Source organism: Dreissena polymorpha, chromosome 1 (genome assembly GCF_020536995.1).
Source record: "Dreissena polymorpha isolate Duluth1 chromosome 1, UMN_Dpol_1.0, whole genome shotgun sequence".
NCBI classification, from domain to species: Eukaryota; Metazoa; Mollusca; class Bivalvia; order Myida; family Dreissenidae; genus Dreissena; species Dreissena polymorpha.
In genome coordinates, this window is record NC_068355.1 from 75384608 (window position 1) to 75411974 (window position 27367).

A 27367-nucleotide genomic window follows, 5' to 3' on the forward strand; every position below is an offset into this window, starting at 1 on the left:
AGGACTTAAAAATCTTTCCATTTGCAAAAAGTATAAAAAGCCCTCGTGAATACTAAGTATTATTATCAACTGTGAAATACAAAAAGGAAAAACTTTACGAAATGTATCTTATAAAACAATAATATGAATTCAATTTATTTTTGTACTTTAAACATACATGTCATACTTAAAAATTCATTTATACTTACCCTTCCTTGTTTCTGTCTAGAAAACTTGGAGCTATTGATCTTATGTAGGCACACGTACAGATAAGCAACAGCACTACAGTCAGTAAGCTTTGGAAGTTGAAAATGGCGGACTGAAAATAAGACCAACAAATCAATAACTGATATTTATACTATAAATTTAGTGTTTTCATATTTTAGGTGTGTTCATGTGTTCTTCAATTTAAGGAATATATTTATAATAACAGTCTAATTTTCAAGTTACAAAATTCAGCTTAACTAATTAATTCAATAGATTAAACTGTTCATATCATCTTAAATAAGCAATCTCTTATATGTGCATATCTTCTGTACAGAAATCTGAAACTAAACAATGCAAAGGACTTTCAAGAGGAGCAAAAGATGAAACCTTTTTCATTAAAATACAGTTGATTAAAAATTACATTGAAATCTTAATAAATACATTAATTGTATTTAAATTACTTTAACAATAAACTCCTACATTCAAGTATAAATTTTTATAGTACTTATAGAGAATTTTTCTGAAAGGTCCATGTGCTTTTTCATAATTAATGACTCAATATCTATCTATCTATACTGTCCAACTCCCCTTTCGACTATTATTGACAGTTAAACGTCCGAATTATTTATCCGAAGTATATAACAAATACATATAACTTGAGATATTCCAATTAAAAAAACAATGCCATCGTATGCAGACGCAAATTTCAAATAACGTAGTTAACAATAAATTAAATCAATGTGTTCTTAATCAAGAAAATATTTTTTTAAATCAAAATATGTGCATTTGTCTATTTGACATACCATATTTACGTGTTCGACATGGACCAGTTAAAATCATGCATTTCGATTGGACAACATTTTTTATACGACCAATCCAAGACTTTGTAACAGATGCTGATGGCACTAGCGGTGTGAAGGTAAAGTGCTGGGTTGAGGGCTGCAGACCTTCCCGTTTCTCACCTCAGACCGTCTACGGCATGCTATAACAGACTCGAAGGGTACATAACCCACAGGTTAAGTTGTTTTCCTACTCATTTCAAATATTTCCATTTTCTGTTCAGTTGTGTTTCCTGTTTTTATTTACGTGTTTCTGTGTCTTGATATATTGATCCTCGTCAATTTAGTCCATGTCTTGGCAAGTTGGTTTTAATATTCTCTGTTAACAACATTAATGTAGTTTAAATCTTAAAGTGACAACTAAAAATCAGTCATTCTGTTAACTGTCATCATTACATTTGATTGTTTTAATATAGATGCACATAATTTGGTAACCAGTGTTATAATGATGAATTTGTATTATGTGCAGGAAAGTTGGGACCAGTCCCACAATGAATGGCTGTGAATTTGCACGAGTGGTGACAAAAGCTGGGGAAGAATGCTTCTTGCTTACAAAACTTAAAAATGAGGGCCAGGAAGGATTTGATCTCACGCTTTGTCATAATGGAAGAGTGTGGACTGGAACAGGTTTGTCCATCAAAGTATTTTAACACTTACCTTGCGTATGTTAAAGAAACATACCGTAATAACTCTAAGTTACTGAAGGGCCCGCCACCTTTCTCCTCAACAAGAATAAACACTGTAACTAAATGTTGCATTTAGATCTAATTGTAAAAAAAAATATTTTTTTGACAATTTTAATTGGGATTTTTTTTACAGCAATTTGGAAATTTGTAGTGTTTTTTTCTAATTGGGAAAGTGCCGTTTTCGGTTACTTTATAAAGACTGAAAAAAATCACTTGTACAATACAATAAAATAATTGCACATTTATTAACCAGTTTTATTTAAATGCACATAGCATATGTCTCTAAATTTTCTGACACTCGTACTTTTTGAATTTTTCTTATCTAATTTTTTTGACACGAAAAATAATAATTATTTTTAATTGTCCAAAAGCTTAGAGGAATTTTGTTATATTTTATATTTATGAACATTCAGCTGGTTAAAGATTTTAATTTAATGAAAGGTTAAACATTTGGTTCCAATTTTGATGTGTGTAATCATATTTATTATATTCAACAATATTTGCTACTTGAGAACAAGTTTGTCATTTGAAGACTGAATAATATGTGTACATCAGTGTCTTGTTATCCAGGGATTTCGCTGCCAAATGCTACACATTTTTCGAAACTGTAAACATTTTTTTCAACGTGGCGACTTTCATTACTGACACTTTAATTGTAGTCTGTCCTAAACTTGATAGCACGAAATCTGGTGTGGTTCATTACTGGAGCATATTAAGTCATCAGATTGTGTACAAACAAGCCCCATTTTCATTGATTGTTATCAGATCGCTGATTGCCCCTTTGTTCCAGATGAGAGTGATATCCTGTAAAAGACAATCTTTAAAGTAACAGCATCTGTTTCATGCATGGTTGGGCACAAAGTTTGCCACAAACCGCTCAGTTGAAATAAAACTCAGCCTTATTTATTTTTAAATTTATTAGTCTTTGGGAATAAATTTGTTGATATATAGCAATTTTTAATTCAAAATAACTATGCAAATTTACAATAGAGCATCTTTACAGCAATTTTTTTGAACTGTGTAAATGTGGCCTCCTTTTATTTCAAAACAAGGTTTATCTACAGCATGGAAATTCTAATTTATTTTTGGTTTTGATTTCTGAACTTTTTATCACTGACTGTCTTCAATCATGATGATATTTTACATAAATACCTGTACATGTACAGGTAGACAGTAACTGTTGTTATTTTAACAAATACAGATCTTGTTTGGGAAGAGGATTTAGTGCTCTGCAAGTTAAGTGTTATTTTCATGTCGTCATATATATTTGCGACCCTATGAAACTGTCAATAATGCTGATAGGTCAATTACTTGATATAAAGTGTTATGAAATATATATCTCCTATTATTAACAATGATCATAATTTAACATTTTCATGAAGAGAATGGAGTTTATACTACTTCATGGTGACAATAAGTTTATTTAGAGCATAAAACCACAGAGCCAAAGGACTAATGCTTTGGTTTTTGTTGCTTTATGTTTGAATAAATAAATCTTAAATATTTATTCAGCCCACTGTTAGAGTAATAAATTTTAACATTACATTGTATTTGATTATTTTGGTCACCAGTGTTGTTTATCATATGGAACAAATGTTATTTATGTAAGAATATAGCTAATGCAAAAAATGCTTATGAAGCAAATTCTTGTATTTTGCGTAATAGGAAATCATAAGTAATAATATAGCCAATCAAAAGTAATATTATAGTTAAAGACATTTATTGAGTTGTCTTAAATGATTGTCATTAATAATAAGGACAGATTAACCAAAGGTTAAACCCCCAGTGAAACCCCTGGTTATCGGTATGTCTGGCAGTTGCTCAAGTTTTGGACGCTGTATTGCAATATCAATTTATATTTATATTGTATTCTTGTTTTTCAGTGACTGATGAAGATTTAGATACCTTGTGTAGCCGTCTGAAGATGGAGTACAGCAAATATGTGAAACAGACAGTGGATGCCCTGACAGCCATGGATCACAAAGAGACATTTCAGTATCAGCTGAATATGCACAAGGACGCTGTGGAGTTTGTTTGGAAAAAGCATGTTCCAGGAGATGAAATCATTGTATGTTGTTTTATAAATACTTCAATTTGTATCATTATGGTCCATTAAATGTTAACACAGTAAGTTACTGTCCAATGCTCCTATAGTTATTCAATTACTGCTTAAGTGAAAGTTAAGCATTTGAAAAGGCTTACTTGTATATTTATATTTATTGTTTACAATTTATGGATAGTATTAATTTATATATATTAATACCTGTATATTTGTGTATATTAAAAAATGAAATAAAACTTGTCCCATTTGTAGCTTTTGGGATCACTTTTTGTCCTTCATCCATTGTCAACATTTTGTCTTGTTAACACTCTAGAGGCCACATTTTTTGTCAGATATTCATGAAACTTGGTCCAAAGATTTGTCCCAATGATTTCTTTGTCAAGTTTGAAACTGGGTCACATGAGGTCAAAAACTAGGTCAAAAGGTCAACTTAAAGAAAAAGCTTGTTGACACTAGAAGTCACATTTATTGTCCAATCTTCATGAAACTTGATCATAACATTTGTGATGTCACAGCTGAGTTCGAAAATGGTTTTGGTTGGTTGAAAAACATGGTTGCCAGGGGGGTGGGCAGTTTTCCGTAAATGGCTGCAATAAAACCTTGTTAACACTCTAGAAGTGACATTTACGGTCCAATCTTCATGTAAATTGGTCAGAACATAAATTTTGTTCTCATGATAGCTCGGCTGAGTTCGAAAATGGTTCCTGTCCTTTAAAAAACACCGTTACCAGGTGCAGGGAAGTTTTTCTTATATGGCTGTAGCTAAACCTTGTGAACACTAGAAGTCACATTTGTGGTCCAATCTTCATGTCACTTGGTCATAACATTTGTCTTAATGGTGTCTCAGCTGAGTTTTAAAATGGTTCCGGTCCATTAAAAAACATGGCCGTAAGGGGCGGGGCAGTTATTATATGGCTAAAGTAAAATTGTGTTAACACTTAGAAGAAGTTACATTTATAGATTAATCTTCATGAAACTTCGTCAAAATTTTAGTTCTAATGGTAACTAATCCATATTCTAAAATGGTTACAGTTTGTTGAAAAACATGGCCACCGGGGGGGGGGTCCTTATATTGCATTAGTTAACACTAGTTGTAATGAGGATGTTGGGGTAATGGGTTCAGAAACACTAACAACAACCCAAATATTTAAGAACAATATTGCATTTCTCCAATTAATTATTAGCATTACTTCAGATTGTTATCTTTATTTTACAGAAATTCAACATAGTGGTAAAGCCAGTTAAACAACAAAGCTGTTACATATGAATCTTATTTGACCTTTCATTCACTTTTTCTACTCTCCATAAAACTCATTTATAATTGTGCTTGCATTATTGCTGCTAATAAAGTGTTGATTGATGCCTTCTTGAATAGCCATGTGATGATTGTGTAACAGGCTTACTGTTCCCTGGAAATTGGCCCCCATTTACTGTGCTCTCACATCAAAGACCTTTGTCTTGATGTCAGATGGACACCATTAATACAATGTAAGATAGAGTGCTTATACAGTTTGCAGTCATTCAATTGTTTGTGAGTGATTATCAAAGATTCGTGATTTTAACAGGTTTTATTGTTGTTTCAATGGGAATTATCATTACAAGTGAGTCTGAAAATTGTTCTGGTAGTTTAATTATTTTTTTTGAAATATGAACAATGAATAGGACATTAAAAAACAATCACATTTTTATGATGCACAAAAACTGATTAAGTGTCAGATGTTTGGTACCTAAAAAGAAGATCAATCTTGAATTTCTACTAGATATTCTCATACTCATTTACTTCTTCACAAGTGTCTTTGATATATGATAACAGTTCAATATATTGAAAAATAGAAAATGTACAGTTGTTTTCGGTATCTAAGTTCTTGCAAAAACAAGTTGTGACCAGTCGTCCAGTATATCATCCTAAGATGCTGAGATGCTTATCTCATTATTTTAAAGCTCGACTACAATTTGTGAAAAAATGTTCTTCCATTTTCTTTTGATGATTATGCTCATTATAAAATGTCTGTCCTAATATCACTTTTATCCAAAATAAATCTTTGTCCTAATGGGAAAGAAATGTCTATTGTAAAACAACATAAAATTACACACAAAAACCTACTTATAACGCATATATTTATATTTCCCTGTCAAAAATACAAACCCTTTCTTTTCACAAAACAACTTTAATAATATTTGCTTTATGTTGCTTCAACTCAGGTTATTGACCCCAGGGCCACCATGGCCCTCTTGTTGTGTAATCTATTATCTATATTTACCCTACAAAGTCTGAATATGTTAGTTAAAGTTGCCTTAGATAGTGTGAAAAATTGCTTTAATTTTTAAAAACTTAAGGAATTTTAGAAGACATTTTAGCAGCCAAATGGTGAATGTTATGGGATGGGCAATTTTTGGTTTTTGGTATTTCTCATATTAGGTTATGTAAACAGCAAACCAAAAATGTAATTGCAATATTTGTTCTGGTCACGTTTGGTCTTGTCAATCAATTGCTAATAAATTATATTTATTAACTATATTTTTGTGTATACAGTTAAGTTGCTAGTTGATTGTTGATCCTTATAAAAATATCTGCATACATATATTTTGTAATACAAACATTTTCTATGATTTCAGTTCCAGCTGGGGAGTGTAAGTCTCAAATCTCGTTCTGACTCGGCCGAGCTGATTCGTCAGATCTTCAACCACTGCATTGAGGGCATGGCAGAACTGAAGAACAGAATACACAGGCTCGAGACGGACAATCAGAGACTATCACAGGAGAGACTAAATGCACTCAAGGTTTGTGTCAGAAAGTTAAATATCTGTAAAACTGCCTGTTTCTAGTATAATTGTATAGCTTGCCATCATTAACAGGATTCCTGTGAACTGTTATTTGCTTAAATTTGAGTGTCTGAATATATTTGTTTCGTTGTGTTACGAGTGGAATGATGCAATTGTTGTATACTTTGATCAAAATACTAACCTGAGATATCAGTACACAAAGTACACAGGCCCTTCCTTTGACTCTTATTCTGACCTTTTGACTTTCAATTTAAGATAACTTATTTTTTTAGCTCACCTGAGCTTAAAGTGAGCATTGTGAGCTATTTGGGTCACTCTATGTCCTGTGTCTGGTGTCATATGCAGCGTGTTGTTCACATTTGCATCCAATCTTCCTGAGACTTGCTAATAATATTCATCTTGTTAATATCTAGACAGAGTGTTAGTTTGGGTCAGTTTTGTACAAAAACTAGGTTGCAAGGTCGATCTTAGAAAAACCTTTAAATCACTGCAGAGGTCATTTTTGTTACTCAATCTTGATGAAACAGGTTTATAGTGTTTATCTTGACAATATTTAGCCGGTGTTCAAATATGGGTCACATGCTTCTAAAAACTGGGTCTCCAGCTTAAGTCTTAGAAAACCCTTGATGCAACTTAGATGGGGAAAAATAGCGAGATAAGCCATGAAATTGACAAAAGTGAAACATTATTAAAGTGAATGTAAATAATAGTATTCCATTTGTGTAAAAGTGAATATTTATCTGCATTTTTAACAAGGTTTTCCGAAGGAAAAAACTGGTTATAAGATTGGCGAATGTCGGCAGGCGGGCGGGCGGAACAAGCTTGTCCGGGCCATAACTTTGTCGTTCATTGTGAGATTTTAAAATTATTAGGCACGTTTGTTCACCATCATTAGAGGGTGTGTCGCGCGAAAGAATTACGTTGATATCTCCAAGGTCAAGGTCACACTGAGTTCAAAGGTCAAAAATGGCAGTAAATTAGCTTGTCCGTGCCATAACTATGTCATTCATTGTGAGATTTTAAAGTCATTTGGCACATTTGTTCACCATCATTAGACGATGTGTCACGCGAAAGAATTACGTCGATATCTCCAAGGTCAAGGTCACACTTTGAGTTCAAAGGTCAAAAATGGCCTTAAATGAGCTTGTCCGGGCCATAGTCAAAAATGGCCTTAAATGAGCTTGTCCGGGCCATAACTATGTCATTCTTTGTGAGATTTTAAAATCATTTGGCACATTTGTTCACCATCATTGGAAGGTGTGTCACACGAAAGAATCACCAAGGTCAAGGTCGCCATGACTAAAAATATATTTATTTTGAAACAAAGGGGGTTAATTATAAACAATCAGTTTAGTTTTAGTTGTCTCCCTTTATCAGACTTTTTTTTCAAATAGAAAACCTGGTTTTGTGACAATTTTGTCCCTTGTTAATCTGAAGTTTTCTAAAATTTTGATACAAATATTGTTAAAAAATACAGGTGTCTGAAAACATAGAGACAGAAAATACAGGTGTTTGAAAACTTTAAAACGCTAATAATATTGAATTAATGATTAGATACGGGTATGCAATGTGTAAAGTGTTAATTGTTTCAACGAATAATAGTAAGTGCTTGTAAAATATCACACTGTATAGTTTAAGTTACTTTAATGTATGTTTTAACTTTAAGCTACATGTATTGTGAGAAACCATTGTCTAGTACCGGTATAATACATATGTAGTTATTTACCCAACAATGCAAATGGAACAGTCACTAGTCTAAAGGCGTTCATCTCACGAGTTTTATGACCTAGATCAGGTTCTAAAACGGTATGATCAAAGTGTTAACAGCAATAAAGCAAAATTCTGGTAAAAAAGCATTTTTCATAAACTATCCAAAAATGTAGAGACGAAAACCTGAATGTCTGAAAATGTAGTCACGAAAAATAAGTGTTTCGGTCAAAAAGGGGGATGCCCAAAAGAGTTTCTGAAAACTGAGCATTTACAGAATATGGTTTTGTAATAAACTCAATAAATCATTTGTTGAGTTTATTGGAAAAAGTTCAACTTTGGTTGTGTGTGTGTGGGGGGGGGGCGTTTTGGTGGAAAAAAACACTTTTTACTATTGGGAAAAAGCCTGTTAAAGGCTGTAATATTGAGCAAACAAATTCCTGTACTGGTCGTCAACTGCCTATTAAATATCACTGGAACCAGATTTGTCTCTTGTTTATACATCAGGAAGAAATAAGTGGCCCAGTTGAAGCAAACTTTTTCAATTGTGTTTATATAAAGACACCAGGATGATTTGCATAGCAGTTTGGTTGTCAACATAATTATCTCTGAAAATTCGGTCTGCCATGACCATAATCCTAAGAATTGGATTAAATCCATGTAGTTTATGATCTCCTAAACCATGTTTTTAAATAAATGATCATCCTTAAAGAGTATAACAGTTGCTTTTGTATTGTACTTTTTGACTTTTCCTGGTGCATGTTCTTTCAGGCTACTACATGTAATTTAGCAGTAATTATTGTAAAGTAATTATTCTATGATTTTTCAGAGGTTGGAAAAGTGTGTTGTGGCAAAAGAGGAGATAGAGAATGGACTGTACACCAAGGTTTGATCAAAACTACTGTAGTTACAAATAAGGATGGAGACAATCTTTTTATGCCCCCGGTAGGGTGGCGTATAGCACTTGAACTGTTAGTCCGTGATTCCGTCCGAAAACTTTAACATTGTCCATAACATTTGCAATATTGAAGATAGCAACTTGATATTTGGCATGCATGTGTACTGTAAACGTATAGAAATTCGTCGGTATGAAATTTCGTGGTTTAATAAAAAACAACTATTTAGTTGACACATAATTTCGTGGATTTCAAATTTTTGGGGTAGACTGACCGTCATTATAATTAAACTTTTATTTAATTAACCAGAGTAATAACGAAGCATAATCTGATAATCTGTGTTGACAGCAAGACAGGATGTTAATGTGCACTGAAGCATGAAAGTGTTGCCGATAAGTGTCGATAGGAGCGATAAAGCGGCGCACATGTAGGTCCCCGCTCGCAAATTGCCATCGATGTTGTTTTGGCAATATTTGCAATTCTCATTGCAATCGGTCCCCTAGAAGTAACAATTGAATAATAAGGCCCCCAAAATACACGTGTTTAAACCTCTTTTAACTTTAATTGGCACTAATAGACATGTGATAAATCTGCAAAATGCTAATTTGATGACGTCACGTAAAAGAGAACAATAGTTGATATACAGTTTAAATACCGTTCTTGATTTAAAAAGTTTTATTACCCAAACACTTTACATTTTCAATTCGTAAATGTTAAAATGTCAAATTATAGTGTAATGTGACCAACTGAAGTGAAGTAACTGTTACAAAAAAACACACAAATATCTCGGATAACCGACAACAAAAGAAAATGTTGACAATGACCGATTTCGGATTAAAATTGTATACATAATCGATGGTACTTGAATTCGTGGTTCAGGGGACCAACTAAATCCACGAAAATTCGTACCACACGAAATTTAATGGTTTTACAGTATCTCATGGAGCTGCACATTTTGAGTGGTAAAAGGTCAAGGTCAATTTCATCCTTCAAGGTAAAAGGTCAAAAAAACAAATCCAAGGAAAGTAATAAGTTTTAAAGGGAGATAATTATCTGTACCTGCCAAATGATAATTTTTTTTAAAATAAATCAAAGTGGCGCATTAGGGGGCATTGTGTTTCTGACAAACACATCTCTTGTATAGCTCTGAAATCATATAGATTTAATCTTTTGTCCTTATTATACCCCCATTTCTGGTAATGGGGGCTATATAGGAGTCACTTTGTCTGTCTGTTCCGAAAATTTCATCCAATCTTCGCCAAACTTGGTCAGAAGTTGTATCTAGATGATGTCTAGGTCAAGTTTAAAAATGGGTCATGCCAGGTCAAAAACTAGGTCACAGGGTCACTTAGTGCGTTTTAAACCAAAAGTTTGTCCGGACCATAACTATGTCATTTATCGTTTGATTTTAAAATGACTTGGTACATTTGTTCACAATCATAGGATGGTGTGTCACGCGAAAGAATTACGTTGATACCTCAAAGGTCAAGGTCACACTTGGAGTTCAAAGGTAAAATGCTTGTCCGGGCCATAACTTTGTTGGTCATTATGAGAATTTGAAATCATTTGGCACATTTGTTCACCATCGTTGGACGGTGTGTCGTGCGAAAGAATTACATCGATATCTCAAAAGTCAAGGTCACACTTTGAGTTCAAAGGTCAAAAATGGCCATAAATGAGCTTGTCTAGGCCATTACTATGTCGTTCATTTTGAGATTTTTTTAATCATTTGGCGCATTTGTTCACCATTGTTGGACGGTGTGTCACGTGAAAGAATTACATCGATTACTCCAAGGTCAAGGTCACACTTCGAGTTCAAAGGTCAAAAATGGCCATAAATGAGCTTGTTCGGGCCATAACTATGTTGTTCATTGTGAGATTTAAAAATCATTTGGCACATTTGTTCACCATCATTGGACGGTGTGTCGTGCGAAAGAATTACATCGATATCTCCAGACCTGTTTACTTCTACGGATTCGCCGTAGTTTCTACGGATTATTTGGCTTAACTATGCACTACGGATTTGTACTGAAAAACTACGGATCCATCGATCAAAATGGTCAAATTTCAGATTTTAATCGTACTTTCGCTTATTTTCAGTCTGACCGAGTAATTTATCAATCATAATCATTTTGGCGCTTGCGTAATAAAAAACCTTGTAATTCAAGCCTCCCGGGGAACGAGTGCTGATCGAGCTTGTGGAGACGTCACCGAACTGACTTGCATAGTGGTTCGCAAATTTAGCCGAATATATACGATTTTACGTTGCTATCCAGTATACACATCTCTCTTTCTATTGCGGAGAATACCGACGATAGTCGATGTATCGGGATTGAGCACGCCTGTTTTTACACACGTCCAAGATGGCGGCAAGCAGACGAGAAAATGCGATTAACGGCGAAAATAATAAATACCATTCAAATTAACAACGGATAATATCATATGGTCATAAGGGAACAATGTAATGCGTGTGTCAATTAACGCAACATACTACGTTTGAGATTAAAAAACAAACAAATATTAATCAGGAATCTGCACATTGAATGTGCGTCACGAAAACGAGTGTTGGAAAATTGGAGTTTAGTCTACTCACAAAGTTAGAGCATTTATTATAATAAGATGAATATCGTTCGAAAATGAAAAGAGACAAACATGATTTGATTTATATGTTAGTGGATCTGTGTATAATCAGATTCAAATGCATATTCTGCTTTATTATGTTTGTTATGCTGTACAGTTTAATGAAATAGCATTGAACTGAGGTTGTCAAGTGCAAGATATTGAAAGGTAAACAAATAAAATATATTATTCTAACTCCATTTAATATATCATTAACACAACAAGAACACTACAGGATGTTTGTCAATATTTGTTTATGTTTTCCCCTTATGATATTTAATTTTAAAAATACTGAATTAAATTAATAGCTACTCTTAAAGAGCTTATGATCAAATGGTGTATTTAAGAATCTATAGATTATTGCAAGTTTAATATGCATGTGGATGGATATTATCTAAATATTGTCTTCATTTTAAGAAGACATTGAAGCAGCACTTTATAATACAAAATGCTGTCAAACATGCACTTAAAAACAATTTTAATTTTCGTACTTATATTCATATGTATAATGCTTAATGTCTACAAATTTCTTGGTTTATCGCGTTTTTTCCAATTTCAAGGTTTATCGCGCTAATTTTCCTTTATGTGCCAGGCTGTAAAACATCAACAAAAAAATCACCTAACAGATTTTATTATTAGCAAGTAAATTCTTCTAATGCTGTATGTACCGTTAAACTGATATGTGACCCAGTCATGGTGTTTTAATGCTCAAAATGATTGAAAAGTTTAAAACTACTGACAACAGCCCCAAACTACTGAGAGATGCCCTCCATACTACTGAGAAGCAATCGGTAGGGTAAACAGGTCTGTATCTCCAAGGTCAAGGTCACACTTTGAGTTCAAAGGTCAAAAATGGCCATAAATGAGCTTGTTCGGGCCATAACTATATTGTTCATTGTGAGATTTAAAAATCATTTGGCACATTTGTTCACCAAAATTAGATGGTGTGTTGCACAAAAGAATTACGTTGTCATATCCAAGGTCAAGGTCACACTTTGAGTTCAAAGGTCAAAAATGGCTATAAATGAGCTTGTCCGGGCCATAACTATGTCGTTCATTGTGAGATTTTAAAATCATTTGGCATATTTGTTCACAGTCATTGAACGGTGTGTCGCGCCAAAGAATTACGTCGATATCTCCAAAGTGAAGGTCACACTTTGAGTTTAAAGGTCAAAAATGGCCCTAAATGATTATGCCATTATAATTATTAACAAGAGACAAAATTGTCACAAAACCAGGTTTTCATTGTGAAAAAAAATCTGATAAAGGGAGACAACTCAAACTGAACTTTTTAAATGAACAAACAAAATTAACCCCCTTTGTAAGTTTGTTTTAAAATAAATCTATTTTTAGTCGTGGCGACCTTGACATTGGAGATATTGATGTGATTCTTTCGTGCGACACACCGTCCCATGATGGTGAACAAATGTGCCAAATGATTTTAAAATCTCATAATGAATGACATAGTTATAGCCCAGACAAGCTCATTTATGGCTATTTTTTACCTTTGAACTCAAAGTGTGACCTTGACCTTGGAGATATTGACGTAATTTTTTCGCGTGACACACCGTCTAATGATGGTTAACAAATTTGCCAAATGATTTTAAAATCTCACAATGAACGACAAAGTTATGGCCCGGACAAGCTTGTTCCGCCCGCCCGCCAGCCAGCCCGCCAGCCGGCCCGCATTCGCCAATCTAATAACCAGTTTTTTCCTTCGGAAAACCTGGTTAAAAATCGCCATAAATAAGCTTCTCTTGTTTTGTGAGGACAGCATGCAAAATAGTCTGTGTCAATGCAGCATATGGGGGTATACGTCACGTCTGTGACAAAGCTCTAGTTCCAATATATTTTGAGCCAAATTGAGACATTGAATAGTGCCATATTTGAAGGATTCGTTGTCATTTTTACACATTACTTGATTAACCCATCAAGTTCAGATTTTGAATTGGACTGGACATGCATTTCCTTAAAAGCATCTTTTCAGGGGAAAAAGCGTGCAAATAAGCTTAAATCTCTTAACAACCTCGTGTCATCCGCATTGAAATCAATTTTGTATCTTTAACACAAATGATACAGAAGATTGCATATTTCTTCTCAAGCATGAAAACTATTGCATTAATAAAATGGTAACATAAATGTTCAGATTTGTATGTAGTTAACTGTGACCTACTGTAAAAACCTCACACCTCAATTTGTCCGTTAATAGAAGCAACCTTTTAAAATGATAAGAGGTTATGGTAACACGCACACTAATTGATGTAGCAATCAATTCACTACATTTGCCAAATGTGATCAAAAGACTTTTATCAAATGACTAGTAGGTGCTGTGATAAGAATCAACCAAGGGATTTACAGGGATAAAGCAAAACATATGTTCTTGATATGATACGAAATGGTACATCCAATAAATTTATAAACTTGAAAAAAGCAATTCTTGTGAAAAGTTTGACTTTGTATCTTTTGCTCATATATAATTGTTGTAAGTCATTTAATTATTTTTTTTTGCAGTTTGCTCTTGTGCTTAATAGCAAAAAGGAAAAGATTCGTCAATTAAAGCAAGGTAATTTATACAATTTACAGCAAAAATGTATTACAAAAATGCAATCTTATTCTTAACATTGATACTGAACGACTTTAAAACTGCACCTCCTACCATGCTATACAATACTTTGTCCTTACTGCCACATGTATAACAAATTAACTTAAATTGTTTTGCTTCAAGGTACTGAAGGCATTATCACTTCTGCAGGAAAGATTTAAGAATAAATATATGCTATTATCATCTTATGTGGATTGTTTTGCAAATTGCCTTTTAAGCAGACTGTTCCACATATAATTACAGATCTTCTTTTATCACATGCCATACCCTGTTTCCCATATAATATAACCATTACGTATATTTTTTATCTTACACATGTTTAATATACTCATAAAGCAATTTTATTGGCTAAGTTTTCGTTTATTTACCAATCACATTTTTTTATTTTGCTGAAATGACGTTGCAATGTCAAATGACGCCACGAAATGCAAACAACATTCGGGATTTATCATTATGTTTGCGTAAATTTTTATTTAATTTGCTCATTTAAAAGCATGTGATAAAAAGATCTGACACTCGTTGTCATATCATACCATATTTTATTAAACTCGTCCAGGAAATTTATTAGTAAGCTCACCAAAGGCTCGCTTACTTAATAAATTCCTGTACTCGTTTAATAAAATATGGTATGATATGACGACGAGTGTCAGACTTATATTTATGTGTGATTCATCATAGTGAGGAAGATAGAAGTCATCAATGAACAGCAACATTTCTTTTACCATGTGACTTCCAATGTACATTTATAGTAAAATTCTGACTTATCTAGTCGCAGCTTTGTTAACAAAGTAAAAGTTTGTCTCTGCAAAATATGGTTAATTAAAGCCATTATAAAAAGAACAGTGCTTCAATTTGCTTGCTTCACTTAAGTTGGTTCTCTTTTGCAGGTGAAGGTGAAAACGTTGGTATTGGTAAACGTGCTCGGTCACCTAAACTAGAAGAAAACAACAGCCTTTCTAAAAGGTACAGTTTGTGGTAACTTACTCCTAATGACAAAATTTATTTGAGGCTTGATACAGGTTGTAAATGACATAATCAGAAATAGCAAAATGGATCACAATGATTAAAAAACTAATGCTATATGTTTGGAAATAATTGTAATGTTGAGGTGACACAATGTTGAATAAAGATTTATGGCAGTACTGTAATTACTCATAAGTTTTCGGACACATAAACATAATATTTAAAAAATCGTGTCAGAAAATTTAGGTACAACAAATATTTAAAAAAAATATGAGTGTCCAAAAAAACTATCCAATGACGCAATTGTAATGGTTCATTGCCCTCTAGACATTCATGTACAAGGTTTAATGACCTTAATCCAGTAACTGTTGTAAAACTTCATGAGAAATAAAGAGTTGTAAAACTCCCATGGGAAATAGTGCTGTAAAATATACTGTTGGAAAAATTGGAGTCATTAATTATGGACGAAAACCCGTATGTCTGTAAATATAGAGTCATGAAAATAATTATTTTGCCTAAAAAGGGGGTCTCCGAAAACTTGAGTGTCTGAAAATTTACAGTAAGTACAGTATTTTCATATTCAATTATCAAATTATGTAGCAAACTAACAGAGCACAATAAATTAATTGTATTTTGCTGTACTTTCAGTGCTGAAGATTCAGGAACAGATGATGAGGTAAAATATTGACAGAATTTTCACAAATCATAATGTTTATACTACACATGTAATAAAACAAAATCTCTGTCAACGACAATGTGGAGTCACTCGTTGCCGCGACACAATCACTCCGAATGATGACATAATAATAAAATTCAGTACAAAATCTTTTATAGACAGACAGGCAGACAGTTTATTTTGACTTGTACAATGTACATCGTCAACAACACATAATAAAAACAGTACAATGTCAATTGTGATAGGAACTAAATTTTACACATACTTACAAATCATTTACTTAGCTAACAAAGCTTATAAAGTTAATTCCAATTAAATTCTGTTTAAATAATAATTGTAATATGATATTATTGAATGTTTAGACAAAGTTTCCTTATAATATCATTTCAAAGTCCTAAACAACAATGTCAGTTTCAATTTTATGAATCCAGCAATATAAAAGTCTAAATGTTCTGATACAAGCTAATTTTCAAAATTAGCTAAACTTAAGTACATAAAACATGGGCTTTTTTATTATGCCCCCAGATCGAATGATCGGGGATATATTGTTTTTGGCCTGTCTGTCATTCTGTCCCTAAACTTTAACCTTGGTTAAAGTTTTGCGATAACTTTTGCAATATTGAAGATACCAACTTGATATTTGGCATGCATGTGTATCTCATAGAGCTGCACATTTTGAGTGGTGAAAGGTCAAGGTCATCATTCAAGGTCAAGGGTCAAATATATGGCTTCAAAGAGACGCAATAGGGGGGCATTGTGTTTCTGACAAACACATCTCTTGCATTAACAAAAAACAAACCTACATAGCTTCTAAATATCATTCTTTGTGATCCACAACAGATGTATAATATCCTGTTATAAGTATTATTATATTATTACTTAAAAACTGTCATTGATGTGTTTGAAATTAAAACGGGTCTTTACAACCAATGTCGATTTCTCAATGAACCATTTATATATTTTTGTATGAAAACTGTCGTCACATGTATCACTATTATGTACAAATTAATGAAACTTTTTGTGGCTTTAACAGGTGGTTTTAACATGTTATCAAATTCAGTTATTTATCTAAGTCAAAACCCCAAATACCGTGACTTTCAGTCGTAGACAACTATTATATTTCATAAATTATTATCTAAACTATTCATTTATAAATGTCAGGACCCAACATTTGTATGTTTATATTGATCGCGTTCTGCTTACTTTAGCATATGTTTACTTTTGTTATTAGATACTCTCTTTCTTCTTTGTTATTCTTATGATAGAAATTTACCTATAACATTACAACAAAAGATGTTCTCACTGAAAAAAACATAATATTCATCTGCACGATTGAGTGTCAGCAACTCATTTCTTGGTTAGGATATTTATCACCTCCATCATACTCGCGCCTCTCCTTCCATGTACCTGTATCGTTTTTTCAACTTCGTCAAACATTCCCCAGTCAAAGATGGGAGTCGCATTACGGCCATCATGATTAAACCACGAAATTTGCTAAATACACTATAGCCATGAAATATTTATTTTTTTCCTTTTCATAAAATTGTATTCAATCGTACCCTTGGCAGTAGATAGCCCCAGGTACCTGCTTAAGGAACCTTAGCGTGGTAATATTTTGAAACTCACACATTTTTTAGCTCACCTGAGCACAACGTGCTCATGGTGAACTATTGTGATCGCCTTTTGTCCGTCATGCGTTGTGCGTCATGCGTCGTCAACATTTACCTTGTTTACACTATAGAGGCCACATTTATTGTCCAATCTTCATGAAACTTACTCAGAACATGTGCCTCAATAATATCTTGGACGAGTTTAAAAATGGTTCCGGTTGATTGAAAAACATGGCCGCCAGGGGGCGTGGCAGTTTACTATAGTAAAACCTTGTTAACACTCTAGAAGTCACATTTATTGTCCGATCTTCATGAAACTTTGACAGAACATGTGTCCCAATAATATCTTGGACGAGTTCGAAAATGGTTCCAGTTGGTTGAAAAACATGGCCGCCAGGGGGCGTGGCAGTTTTCCTTATATGGCTTTAGTATAACCTTGTTAACACTCTAGAAGTCACATTTTTAGTCCAATCTTCATGAAACTTTGTCAGAACATGTGTGCCAATAATATCTTGGACGAGTTCGAAAATGGTTCGGGTTGGTTGAAAAACATGGCCCCCAGGGGGCGTGGCAGTTTTCCTTATATGGCTATAGTAAAACCTTGTTAACACTCTAGAAGTCACATTTTTAGTCCAATCTTCATGAAACTTGGTCAAAACATGTGTCCCAATAATATCTTGGACGAGTTCGAAAATGGTTCCAGTTGAATGAAAAACATGGCCGCCATGAGGCGGGGCAGTTTTCCTTATATGGCTTTACTGTATGGTAAAAACTTGTTAACACTCTAGAAGTCACATTTGTGGTTTAATGCTCATGAAACTTGGTCAGAATATTTGACCTAATAATATCTGGGCTAAGTTTAAAAATGGTTGAGATCAGTTAAAAAACATGGATGCAAAGGGGCGTGGCATTTTTCCTTAAATGGCTATTTACTACAAAACCTTGTTAACACTTTAGAAATGACATTTATTATCCAATCTTTATGAAACTTGATCTGAACATTTGTTCTAACAATAGCTTGAGTTAGTTTGAAAATGGTTATGGTTTGTTGAAAAACATGGCCGCCAGGGGGGGGGGCAGTTATCCTTATATGGCTTTAGTGAAAATTTGTTGACACTATATTAGCCACATTTATTGGCCAATCTTCATGAAACTTTGTCAGAACATTTGTCCCAATAAAATTTTGCCAGAGATTGAAGCTGGGTCATATGAGCTCAAAAACTAGGTCACAAGGTCAAATATAAAAAAACATGTTAAAAGTCACTTTTTTGGTCCAAAATAATCTTCATGAATCAGCTTGCATTTTTTTCAGAATATTCTAGTTCCTTTGGCTTTCAGGTGAGCGCCCTAGGGCTTGATGGCCCTCTTGTTTAAAGTAAAAGTAAAATATTTTATCATATTAGCCATAAGTAAATGTCACTGAAATCAGCAAGGTGATACTTTATGCTGGGCATATTTCATTTACCGGTAGTGCATGATGTTGAAACATAGTGATGTAAAAGGTTTAAATTTGCCAATATTGTGATGGGGTAATTTCATACCTTCAGACAACCCCAGTAAAGTGTAATACAGAAACAACCAACTAATATTGGTTACAGATGAAGTTATTGCCCCAGTGCCATGATTGCATGTATGTTACAGCGCCCTGCCAAGAAGCCAGCTGTGGGCTCCAGGAGGTCCCCATGTGTGCCAGACCCAGAGGACTCCCTGGTCCTTGGGGAGGAGGGAGAAGGGGTGACAGCTGTGGCAAGGTAAACATCAACAGACTCAGTCAATACCTTGTATTACCTACAGTCAATTTTGAGCTGCATCATGCAAAAATGGGTCTTTGGCTATATGTGACTTTGCCTATGAGACCACAAAACATTGCAAGACAGGGTAGCTTCTGACCAGACTGCGGTCATGCTGGCTGCTTGTGGCATATGACCCATTTTTGAATGATGTTCCTCATTTAAATCATTGGCAGTTGCTGTCAAAGACTCTCAGACCTGGGACTTTTAATGTAAGCTTGACATCACTGAAAAAATAGCAGAATTCTAGCCCCCTGGTGATGAAAAATTCTGGTTTAAGTAATTTTGTAACTTACCAGTTAATATATAAGGGGTGGTAATAATAAAGAGATTACCAGACCTTTTGGCGATTAATGGAGTCCTGCTCTGAGAAAACTGGGCATAATGCATGTGCGTAAAGTGTCGTCCCAGATCAGTCTGTGCAGTCCGCACAGGCTATCAGGGATGACACTTTCCGCTTTTATGAAATTTTTCGTTGAAATGAAGTCTTTTCTTAGCAAAAATCCAATTTATGCGGAAAGTGTTGCCATGGCTCATTTTTATGTCGCCCACTATAGTAGTGGGGGACATATTGTTTTTGCCCTGTCTGTTGGTCTGTCTGTTGGTCTGTCTGTTTGCGCCAACTTTAACATTTTGCAATAACTTTTGCTATATTGAAGATAGCAACTTCATATTTGGCATGCATGTGTATCTCATGAAGCTGCACATTTTGAGTGGTGAAAGGTCAAGGTCATCCTTCAAGGTCAGAGGTCAAATATATGTGGCCAAAATCGCTCATTTTATGAATACTTTTGCAATATTGAAGATAGCAACTTGATATTTGGCATGCATGTGTATCTCATGGAGCTGCACATTTTGAGTGGTGAAAGATCAAGGTCAGAGGTCAATTATATGTGGCCAAAATCGCTCATTTTATGAATACTTTTGCAATATTGAAGATAGCAACTTGATATTTGGCATGCATGTGCATCTCATGGAGCTGCACATTTTGAGTGGTGAAAGGTCAAGGTCATCCTTCAAGGTCAGAGGTCAAATATATGTGGCCCAAATCGCTTATTTTATTAATACTTTTGCAATATTGAAGAAAGCAACTTGATATTTGGCATGCATGTGTATCTCATGGAGCTGCACATTTTGAGTGGTGAAAGGTCAAGGTCATCCTTCACAAGGTCAAGGTCATCTTACAATATCAAACATCATATAGGGGGACATTGTGTTTCACAAACACATCTTGTTGGTCTTCAAATATGAAAAAAAACACTCGACCTACATCAAAATAAGGCCATTGTGTATTCCATACCGTGTGACTGGCTTAATTGTATTCGAGACGTTGTGAGTGGCTTAACTGTATTCCAGACTGTGTGACTGGCTAAACTGTATTCCAGACGTTGTGAGTGACTTAACTGTATTCCAGACTTTGTGACTGGCTTAAATGTATTCCAGACTGTGTGACTGGCTTTACTGTATTCCAGACTGTGTGTCTCGCTTAACTGTATTCCAATCCCTGTGACTGGCTTAACTGTATTCCACACCATGTGACTGCCTAAACTGTATTCCAGAATGTGTGACTGGCTTATCAGTATTCCAGACTGTGTGACTGGCTTCAATGTATTCCAAACTGTGTGACTGGCTTCAATGTATTCCAGACTGTGTGACTGGCTTCAATGTATTCCAGACTGTGTGACTGGATTCAAAGTATTCCAAACCGTGTGACTGGCTTTACTGTATTCCAAACTGTGTGGCTGGCTTCAATGTATTCCAGACTGTGTGACTGGCTTCAATGTATTCCAGACTGTGTGACTGGATTCAAAGTATTCCAAACTGTGTGACTGGCTTAACTGTATTCCAAACTGTGTGACTTGCTTCAATGTATTCCAGACTGTGTGACTGGATTCAAAGTATTCCAAACTGTGTGACTGACTTAACTGTATTCCAAACTGTGTGACTGGCTTCAATGTATTCCAGACTGTGTGACTGGCTTCAATGTATTCCAGACTGTGTGACTGGATTCAAAGTATTCCAACCGTGTGACTGGCTTAACTGTATTCCAAACTGTGTGACTGGCTTCAATGTATTCCAAACCGTGTGCCTGGCTTAACTGTATTTCAGACTGTGTGACTGGCTTAACTGTACTCCATACCGTGTGAGTGGCTTAACTGTTCTTCATACTGTGTGACTGTCACTGGCTTAACTGTATTCCATACTGTGTGACTGGCTTCAATGTATTCCAGACTGTGTGACTGGCTTCAATGTATTCCAAACTGTGTGACTGGCTTAACTGTTTTCCAGACTGTGTGACTGGCTTCAATGTATTCCAAACCGTGTGACTGGCTTAACTGTATTCAAGACCGTGTGACTGGCTTAACTGTACTCCATACCGTGTGACTGGCTTAACTGTTCTTCATACCGTGTGACTGTCACTAGCTTAACTGTATTCCATTGTGTTTCACAAACACATCTTGTTGGTCTTCAAATATGAAAAAAACACTCGACCTACATCAAAATAAGGCCATTGTGTATTCCATACCGTGTGACTGGCTTAATTGTATTCGAGACGTTGTGAGTGGCTTAACTGTATTCCAGACTGTGTGACTGGTTTAACTGTATTCCAGACGTTGTGAGTGACTTAACTGTATTCCAGACTTTGTGACTGGCTTAAATGTATTCCAGACTGTGTGACTGGCTTTACTGTATTCCAGACTGTGTGTCTCGCTTAACTGTATTCCAATCCCTGTGACTGGCTTAACTGTATTCCACATCATGTGACTGCCTAAACTGTATTCCAGAATGTGTGACTGGCTTATCAGTATTCCAGACTGTGTGACTGGCTTCAATGTATTCCAAACTGTGTGACTGGCTTCAATGTATTCCAGACTGTGTGACTGGCTTCAATGTATTCCAGACTGTGTGACTGGATTCAAAGTATTCCAAACCGTGTGACTGGCTTTACTGTATTCCAAACTGTGTGGCTGGCTTCAATGTATTCCAGACTGTGTGACTGGCTTCAATGTATTCCAAACTGTGTGACTGGCTTAACTGTATTCCAAACTGTGTGACTTGCTTCAATGTATTCTAGACTGTGTGACTGGATTCAAAGTATTCCAAACTGTGTGACTGACTTAACTGTATTCCAAACTGTGTGACTGGCTTCAATGTATTCCAGACTGTGTGACTGGCTTCAATGTATTCCAGACTGTGTGACTGGATTCAAAGTATTCCAACCGTGTGACTGGCTTAACTGTATTCCAAACTGTGTGACTGGCTTCAATGTATTCCAAACCGTGTGCCTGGCTTAACTGTATTTCAGACTGTGTGACTGGCTTAACTGTACTCCATACCGTGTGAGTGGCTTAACTGTTCTTCATACTGTGTGACTGTCACTGGCTTAACTGTATTCCATACTGTGTGACTGGCTTCAATGTATTCCAGACTGTGTGACTGGCTTCAATGTATTCCAAACTGTGTGACTGGCTTAACTGTTTTCCAGACTGTGTGACTGGCTTCAATGTATTCCAAACCGTGTGACTGGCTTAACTGTATTCAAGACCGTGTGACTGGCTTAACTGTACTCCATACCGTGTGACTGGCTTAACTGTTCTTCATACCGTGTGACTGTCACTAGCTTAACTGTATTCCATACTGTGTGACTTGCTTAACTGTATTCCCGACTGTGTGACTGGCTTAACTATATTCCAGACTGTGACTGGCTTAAATGTATTCCAGACACTGTGACTGGCTTAAATGTATTCCAGACAGTGTGACTGGCTTAACTGTATTCCAGACTGTGTGACTGGCTTAATTATATTCCAGACTGTGACTGGCTTAAATGTATTCCAGACAGTGTGACTGGCTTAACAGGTCTCCATGCTGTATGACTGGCTTATCTGTATTCCATACTGTGTGACTGCCTTAACTGTATTCCATACTGTATGACTGGCTTAACTGTATCCCAGACTGTGTGACTGGCTTAACTGTATTCCAGACTGTGTGACTGTTGTTACTGTATTCCAGACCGTGTGACTGGCTTAACTGTATTCAAGACCGTGTGACTGGCTTAACTGTATTCCAGACGTGTGACTGGCTTTACTGTTTTCCAGACTTGTGACTGGCTAAACTGTACTCCAGACGGTGTGACTGGCTTCAATGTGTTCCAAACTGTGTGACTAGCTTAACTGTATTCCAGACTGTGTGACTGGCTTAACTGTATTCAAGACCTTGTGAGCGGCTTAACTGTATTCCAGACTGTGTGACTGGCTTCAATGAATTCCAAACCGTGTGACTGGCTTAACTGTATTCCAGACTGTGTGACTGGCTTAACTGTAATCCATACCGTGTGACTGGCTTCAATGTAATCCATACCGTGTGACTGGCTTAACTGTATTCCAGTCGTTGTGAGTGGCTTAACTGTATACCAGACTGTGTGACTGGCTTCAATGTGTTCCAGACTGTGTTACTGGCTTAACTGTGTTCCAGACTGTGTGACTGGCTTAACTGTATTCCAGACTGTGTGACTTGCATGACTGACTACTTTTGTACTGTCTTTGGCTCACATTCTCCTTAACTTCCAGGCAGCAAAAGTAAAAACAACAAAAGTTTTTTTATAAACAATACTATTGTTTTACTCCCCAGATAAGACACATTTTATTTTAATTGACTAGGCCCCACCGTCAGCGGGGACGCCCACAGAAGAAGCAAACACCTTCGAAACCAGTACTGCCAAGAATTGGATCTAACGAGTCTAACCCAGGGTAAGAAGTTGAAACTTGGTATTCATGCTGATCCACTAGTCCGGGACTTGTTGTCCCCTACCGGTGAAACCGAAGGGGACTTATGGTTTGCACTCTGTGTGTCCGTCAGTCAGTTTGTCACACTTTTCTGGATCCTGCGATAACTTTAAAAGTTCTTCGTATTTTTTTCATGAAACTTGAAATATGGATAGATGGCAATATGGATATTATGCACGTCATTTCATTTTGTTCCTATGTAAACAATTCTGGTTGCTATGGCAACAAATATAAAAAATATATTTTAAAAATCTGACAATGGTGGAGTTTCACCGGTTGGGGACCATATTGCTTGACAATAGTCTTTAAATTTGTTTTATTAAAAAAAAAAAGAAACCTTTTTGCCTCAAAATGTTGTGACAAATTTTCATCAATAATTGTTATCAAATGCTTATCAGGTGTAAAAATGAATACTCAAGCCATGGGCCCATGGCTTGAGAGGTTTTTAGTGCAGATAATCAAAAATAGATATCACAGTGACAGCTTGTTTTTAATCTCAAATGTATACAGATACAGTACATTATTACAAGGTATCACTTAGTCGTACATGTTGTCAAAGTCACTCATTCAATAGATAGCCTATTGTCTCCTACCATTATTACCATAATTACAATTGCTGTGTTTCTAGGAGCGCGAGGAAGTCCAGTCTACGCAAGGGCGGCTCCAACTCGAGCAGTCTGAGGTCGTCGGAGAATGTCGACGAAGATAATCTGATTGACCAGCTATGAACACAACGTCACACACCAATGTCAGTGACTTTCTGCAGCATCTCACTTATATGTGTTTGTGTTTAACTTGAGTCAATATGTTTTCATCATTTAAATCCCTTCAATTTTGCAATTTATCTGTACAATTCTTGTTATGTCTATAGCTATATTGTTCAGCTCTCTTGGTCAAATTTGTTAAACACAAACAAAAACTTGCGTACTGCATTATGTAGAAAAGGCATACGGCAGTATATAGAAAAGGCATGTTAAATGAACGCATTTCCAAAGCAACCCGGATATTTCAAAGCAAAAACATTGATAGAATTCTTTTTCTCCTTATGCGTGTAATATAGTCATGACACATCGAAGACTGTTAAGTGTAGTGTGTACACACATGTAGATTTTAAAGATGCAATTCATAGCAAATATTTGTTTCCGTTGAGATTTGCTTAAAATTCAGACATCAATTTCTTGAGTCATTTCAGAAATGCTGTTTGAATGTTAATGTTTATGAAATTCTATTTTTTATGCAAGCTTATACTAGGCTTTATATTTAGTGATGGTTTTCTTGAAAATTTTAGTTTTAAAGTTAAATGTGAAACTTTCGCTTGATAAGTATTATTTCATGATACTTTATTATTAACATTATTGCGTCTGATTCAAGTTTTTATCTTTTATTTGTAGCAAAACACTTTCTATCATTTTACCAACTTCAGCCATTTAATAAATAATTGTTAAAATGCTGTTGTTTTTGTTATCTTACATTCTTACTAAAAAATAATAGTTGTTATGAAACTAAAGAATTATTTAAAGTGGATGATTTATCTGACTAAGTCATACATTCAGTAAACTTTCTGCTGAGATAAGAATGGATTTCTAATCACCATCTGAGTCTTGGTCGAAAAAACTGGGCTTAATGCATTTGTATGGTGAAGTCTGCACAACCTAATAAAGGACCACACTTTCGTCTTTTACAGAATTTTTATTTTCAAGGTAGTCCTCTCAACACAAAAGGGTAACTGTACAGATTAATCTAAGACGACACTTGCCACACATGCATTAAGCCCAGTTTTCCCAAAACGAGTCTCATCTGATGGTTTCCATTGCAAAACATTAAGGGATGTACCTTGCACTATGCCGATAGGACATTTGACCCATTCCTAGGGGCAATTATCTCTCTGTGTTGAGTACAATTAACAAGAGGCCCATGAGGGCCTGAATCGCTCTACTGCTGCACTGTGCAAGTTTGGGAAAAATAAGATGGAAACTGTGTACTTAATCGGCAAACAAGGAGAATTATCTCAAATTCAAGGGGAGATTATTGTGTACTTATTTCTCTGATACTGCTCATATTCAATAGGGTTCAAGTCATCATTGATATAAAGATACTGTGCCAATTTGGCAATAATTGGATGAAAACTGGAATTAATTGCATAAACAAGCGGGATTTCAAAATTTTCTCATATTCAAGGGGAAGTCATTCTGGACTTATTGCTTTGATATTGCTCTTTTTAAAAAAGGGTTTGAATCCTCATTGATACAAAGACACTGTGCAAGTTTGCCAAGAATTGGATGAAAATTATGGACTTTATCACATAAAAAAAACCTGAATTTTCATTTTTTCCTCAAATTCAAGGGGAGATAATTCTGGGCTTATAACTCCAATATTGCTCATTTTCAATAGGGTTTGACTCATCATTCAGATAAAGACACTGTGCAAGTTGGTTAATGATTGGATTTAAAACTGTAAACTTTATTGCGTAAACAAGCCTTATTTCACATTTTTCTCAAATTCAAGGGGAGATAATTCTGATGTAACCCATTTTCAAAAGGGTTCGAGTCCTCATTAATATAAAGACACTGAACAAGTTTGAAAAGAATCCGATGAAAACTGGACTTATCGCGTAAACAAGAAAAAGTGTAGCGCACGCACATACGGACGGACAGACGACGGAAAACCACGCCATGACATAAGCTCTTAACAAGAGCACCGCATAATGGGTGCCACGCTCGGATGCGAAAGCTTGTTAGAATTTTTTTTTTTAAAGGTCACAGTGACCTTGATCTTTGACCTAGTGACCCAAAATGGGTGTGGCGTGTAGAACTCGTCAAGGTGCATCTACATATGAAGTTTCAAAGTTGTAGGTAGAAGCACTTTGATTTTAGAGCCACTGTAAAGGTTTTATCACGACACCGGCGGACGACGAGCAGGCTATGACAATACCTCAGGTTTTCTCCGAAAATAGCCTCGCTTAAAATCAGAAACTTTGTAATTCTAAGCAGATATACAACTGTAGTAAAGTTTTTGGGGTAAACTTCAAGCAATGGGGCAGGATGGGCAAAATAATGAAAAAGATTAATAAAAAAAATGAAATGTTACAATTCTTGTTTTTAGTCTCAGATGAAAGGCAAATTTAACACTTTTTGTCTAATGATTCACTCTGTTGTCTCTATGA

The 27367-nt window shown here is 35.3% G+C and overlaps 1 protein-coding gene across 2 annotated transcripts; it reads left to right on the forward strand.

Moving 5' to 3' along the window:
* Nucleotides 1-1042: 1042 nt before the first annotated feature.
* Nucleotides 1043-25654, forward strand: LOC127835743 (DNA repair protein XRCC4-like). Of its 2 annotated transcripts, none has more exons than XM_052362184.1 (11): nt 1043-1201; nt 1495-1652; nt 3595-3779; nt 6390-6554; nt 9094-9150; nt 14291-14342; nt 15269-15344; nt 15993-16020; nt 19272-19381; nt 24079-24168; nt 24833-25654. In XM_052362184.1, exons 2-11 carry the CDS (start codon nt 1517-1519, stop codon nt 24930-24932), a joined length of 999 nt encoding a protein of 332 aa, XP_052218144.1. In that variant the 5' UTR covers nt 1043-1201; nt 1495-1516; the 3' UTR covers nt 24933-25654. The 2 variants fall into 2 exon arrangements, with proteins under 2 accessions (XP_052218144.1, XP_052218152.1); XM_052362192.1 differs by having other exon boundaries at nt 1049-1186.
* The last annotated feature ends 1713 nt before the right edge of the window (nt 25655-27367 follow it).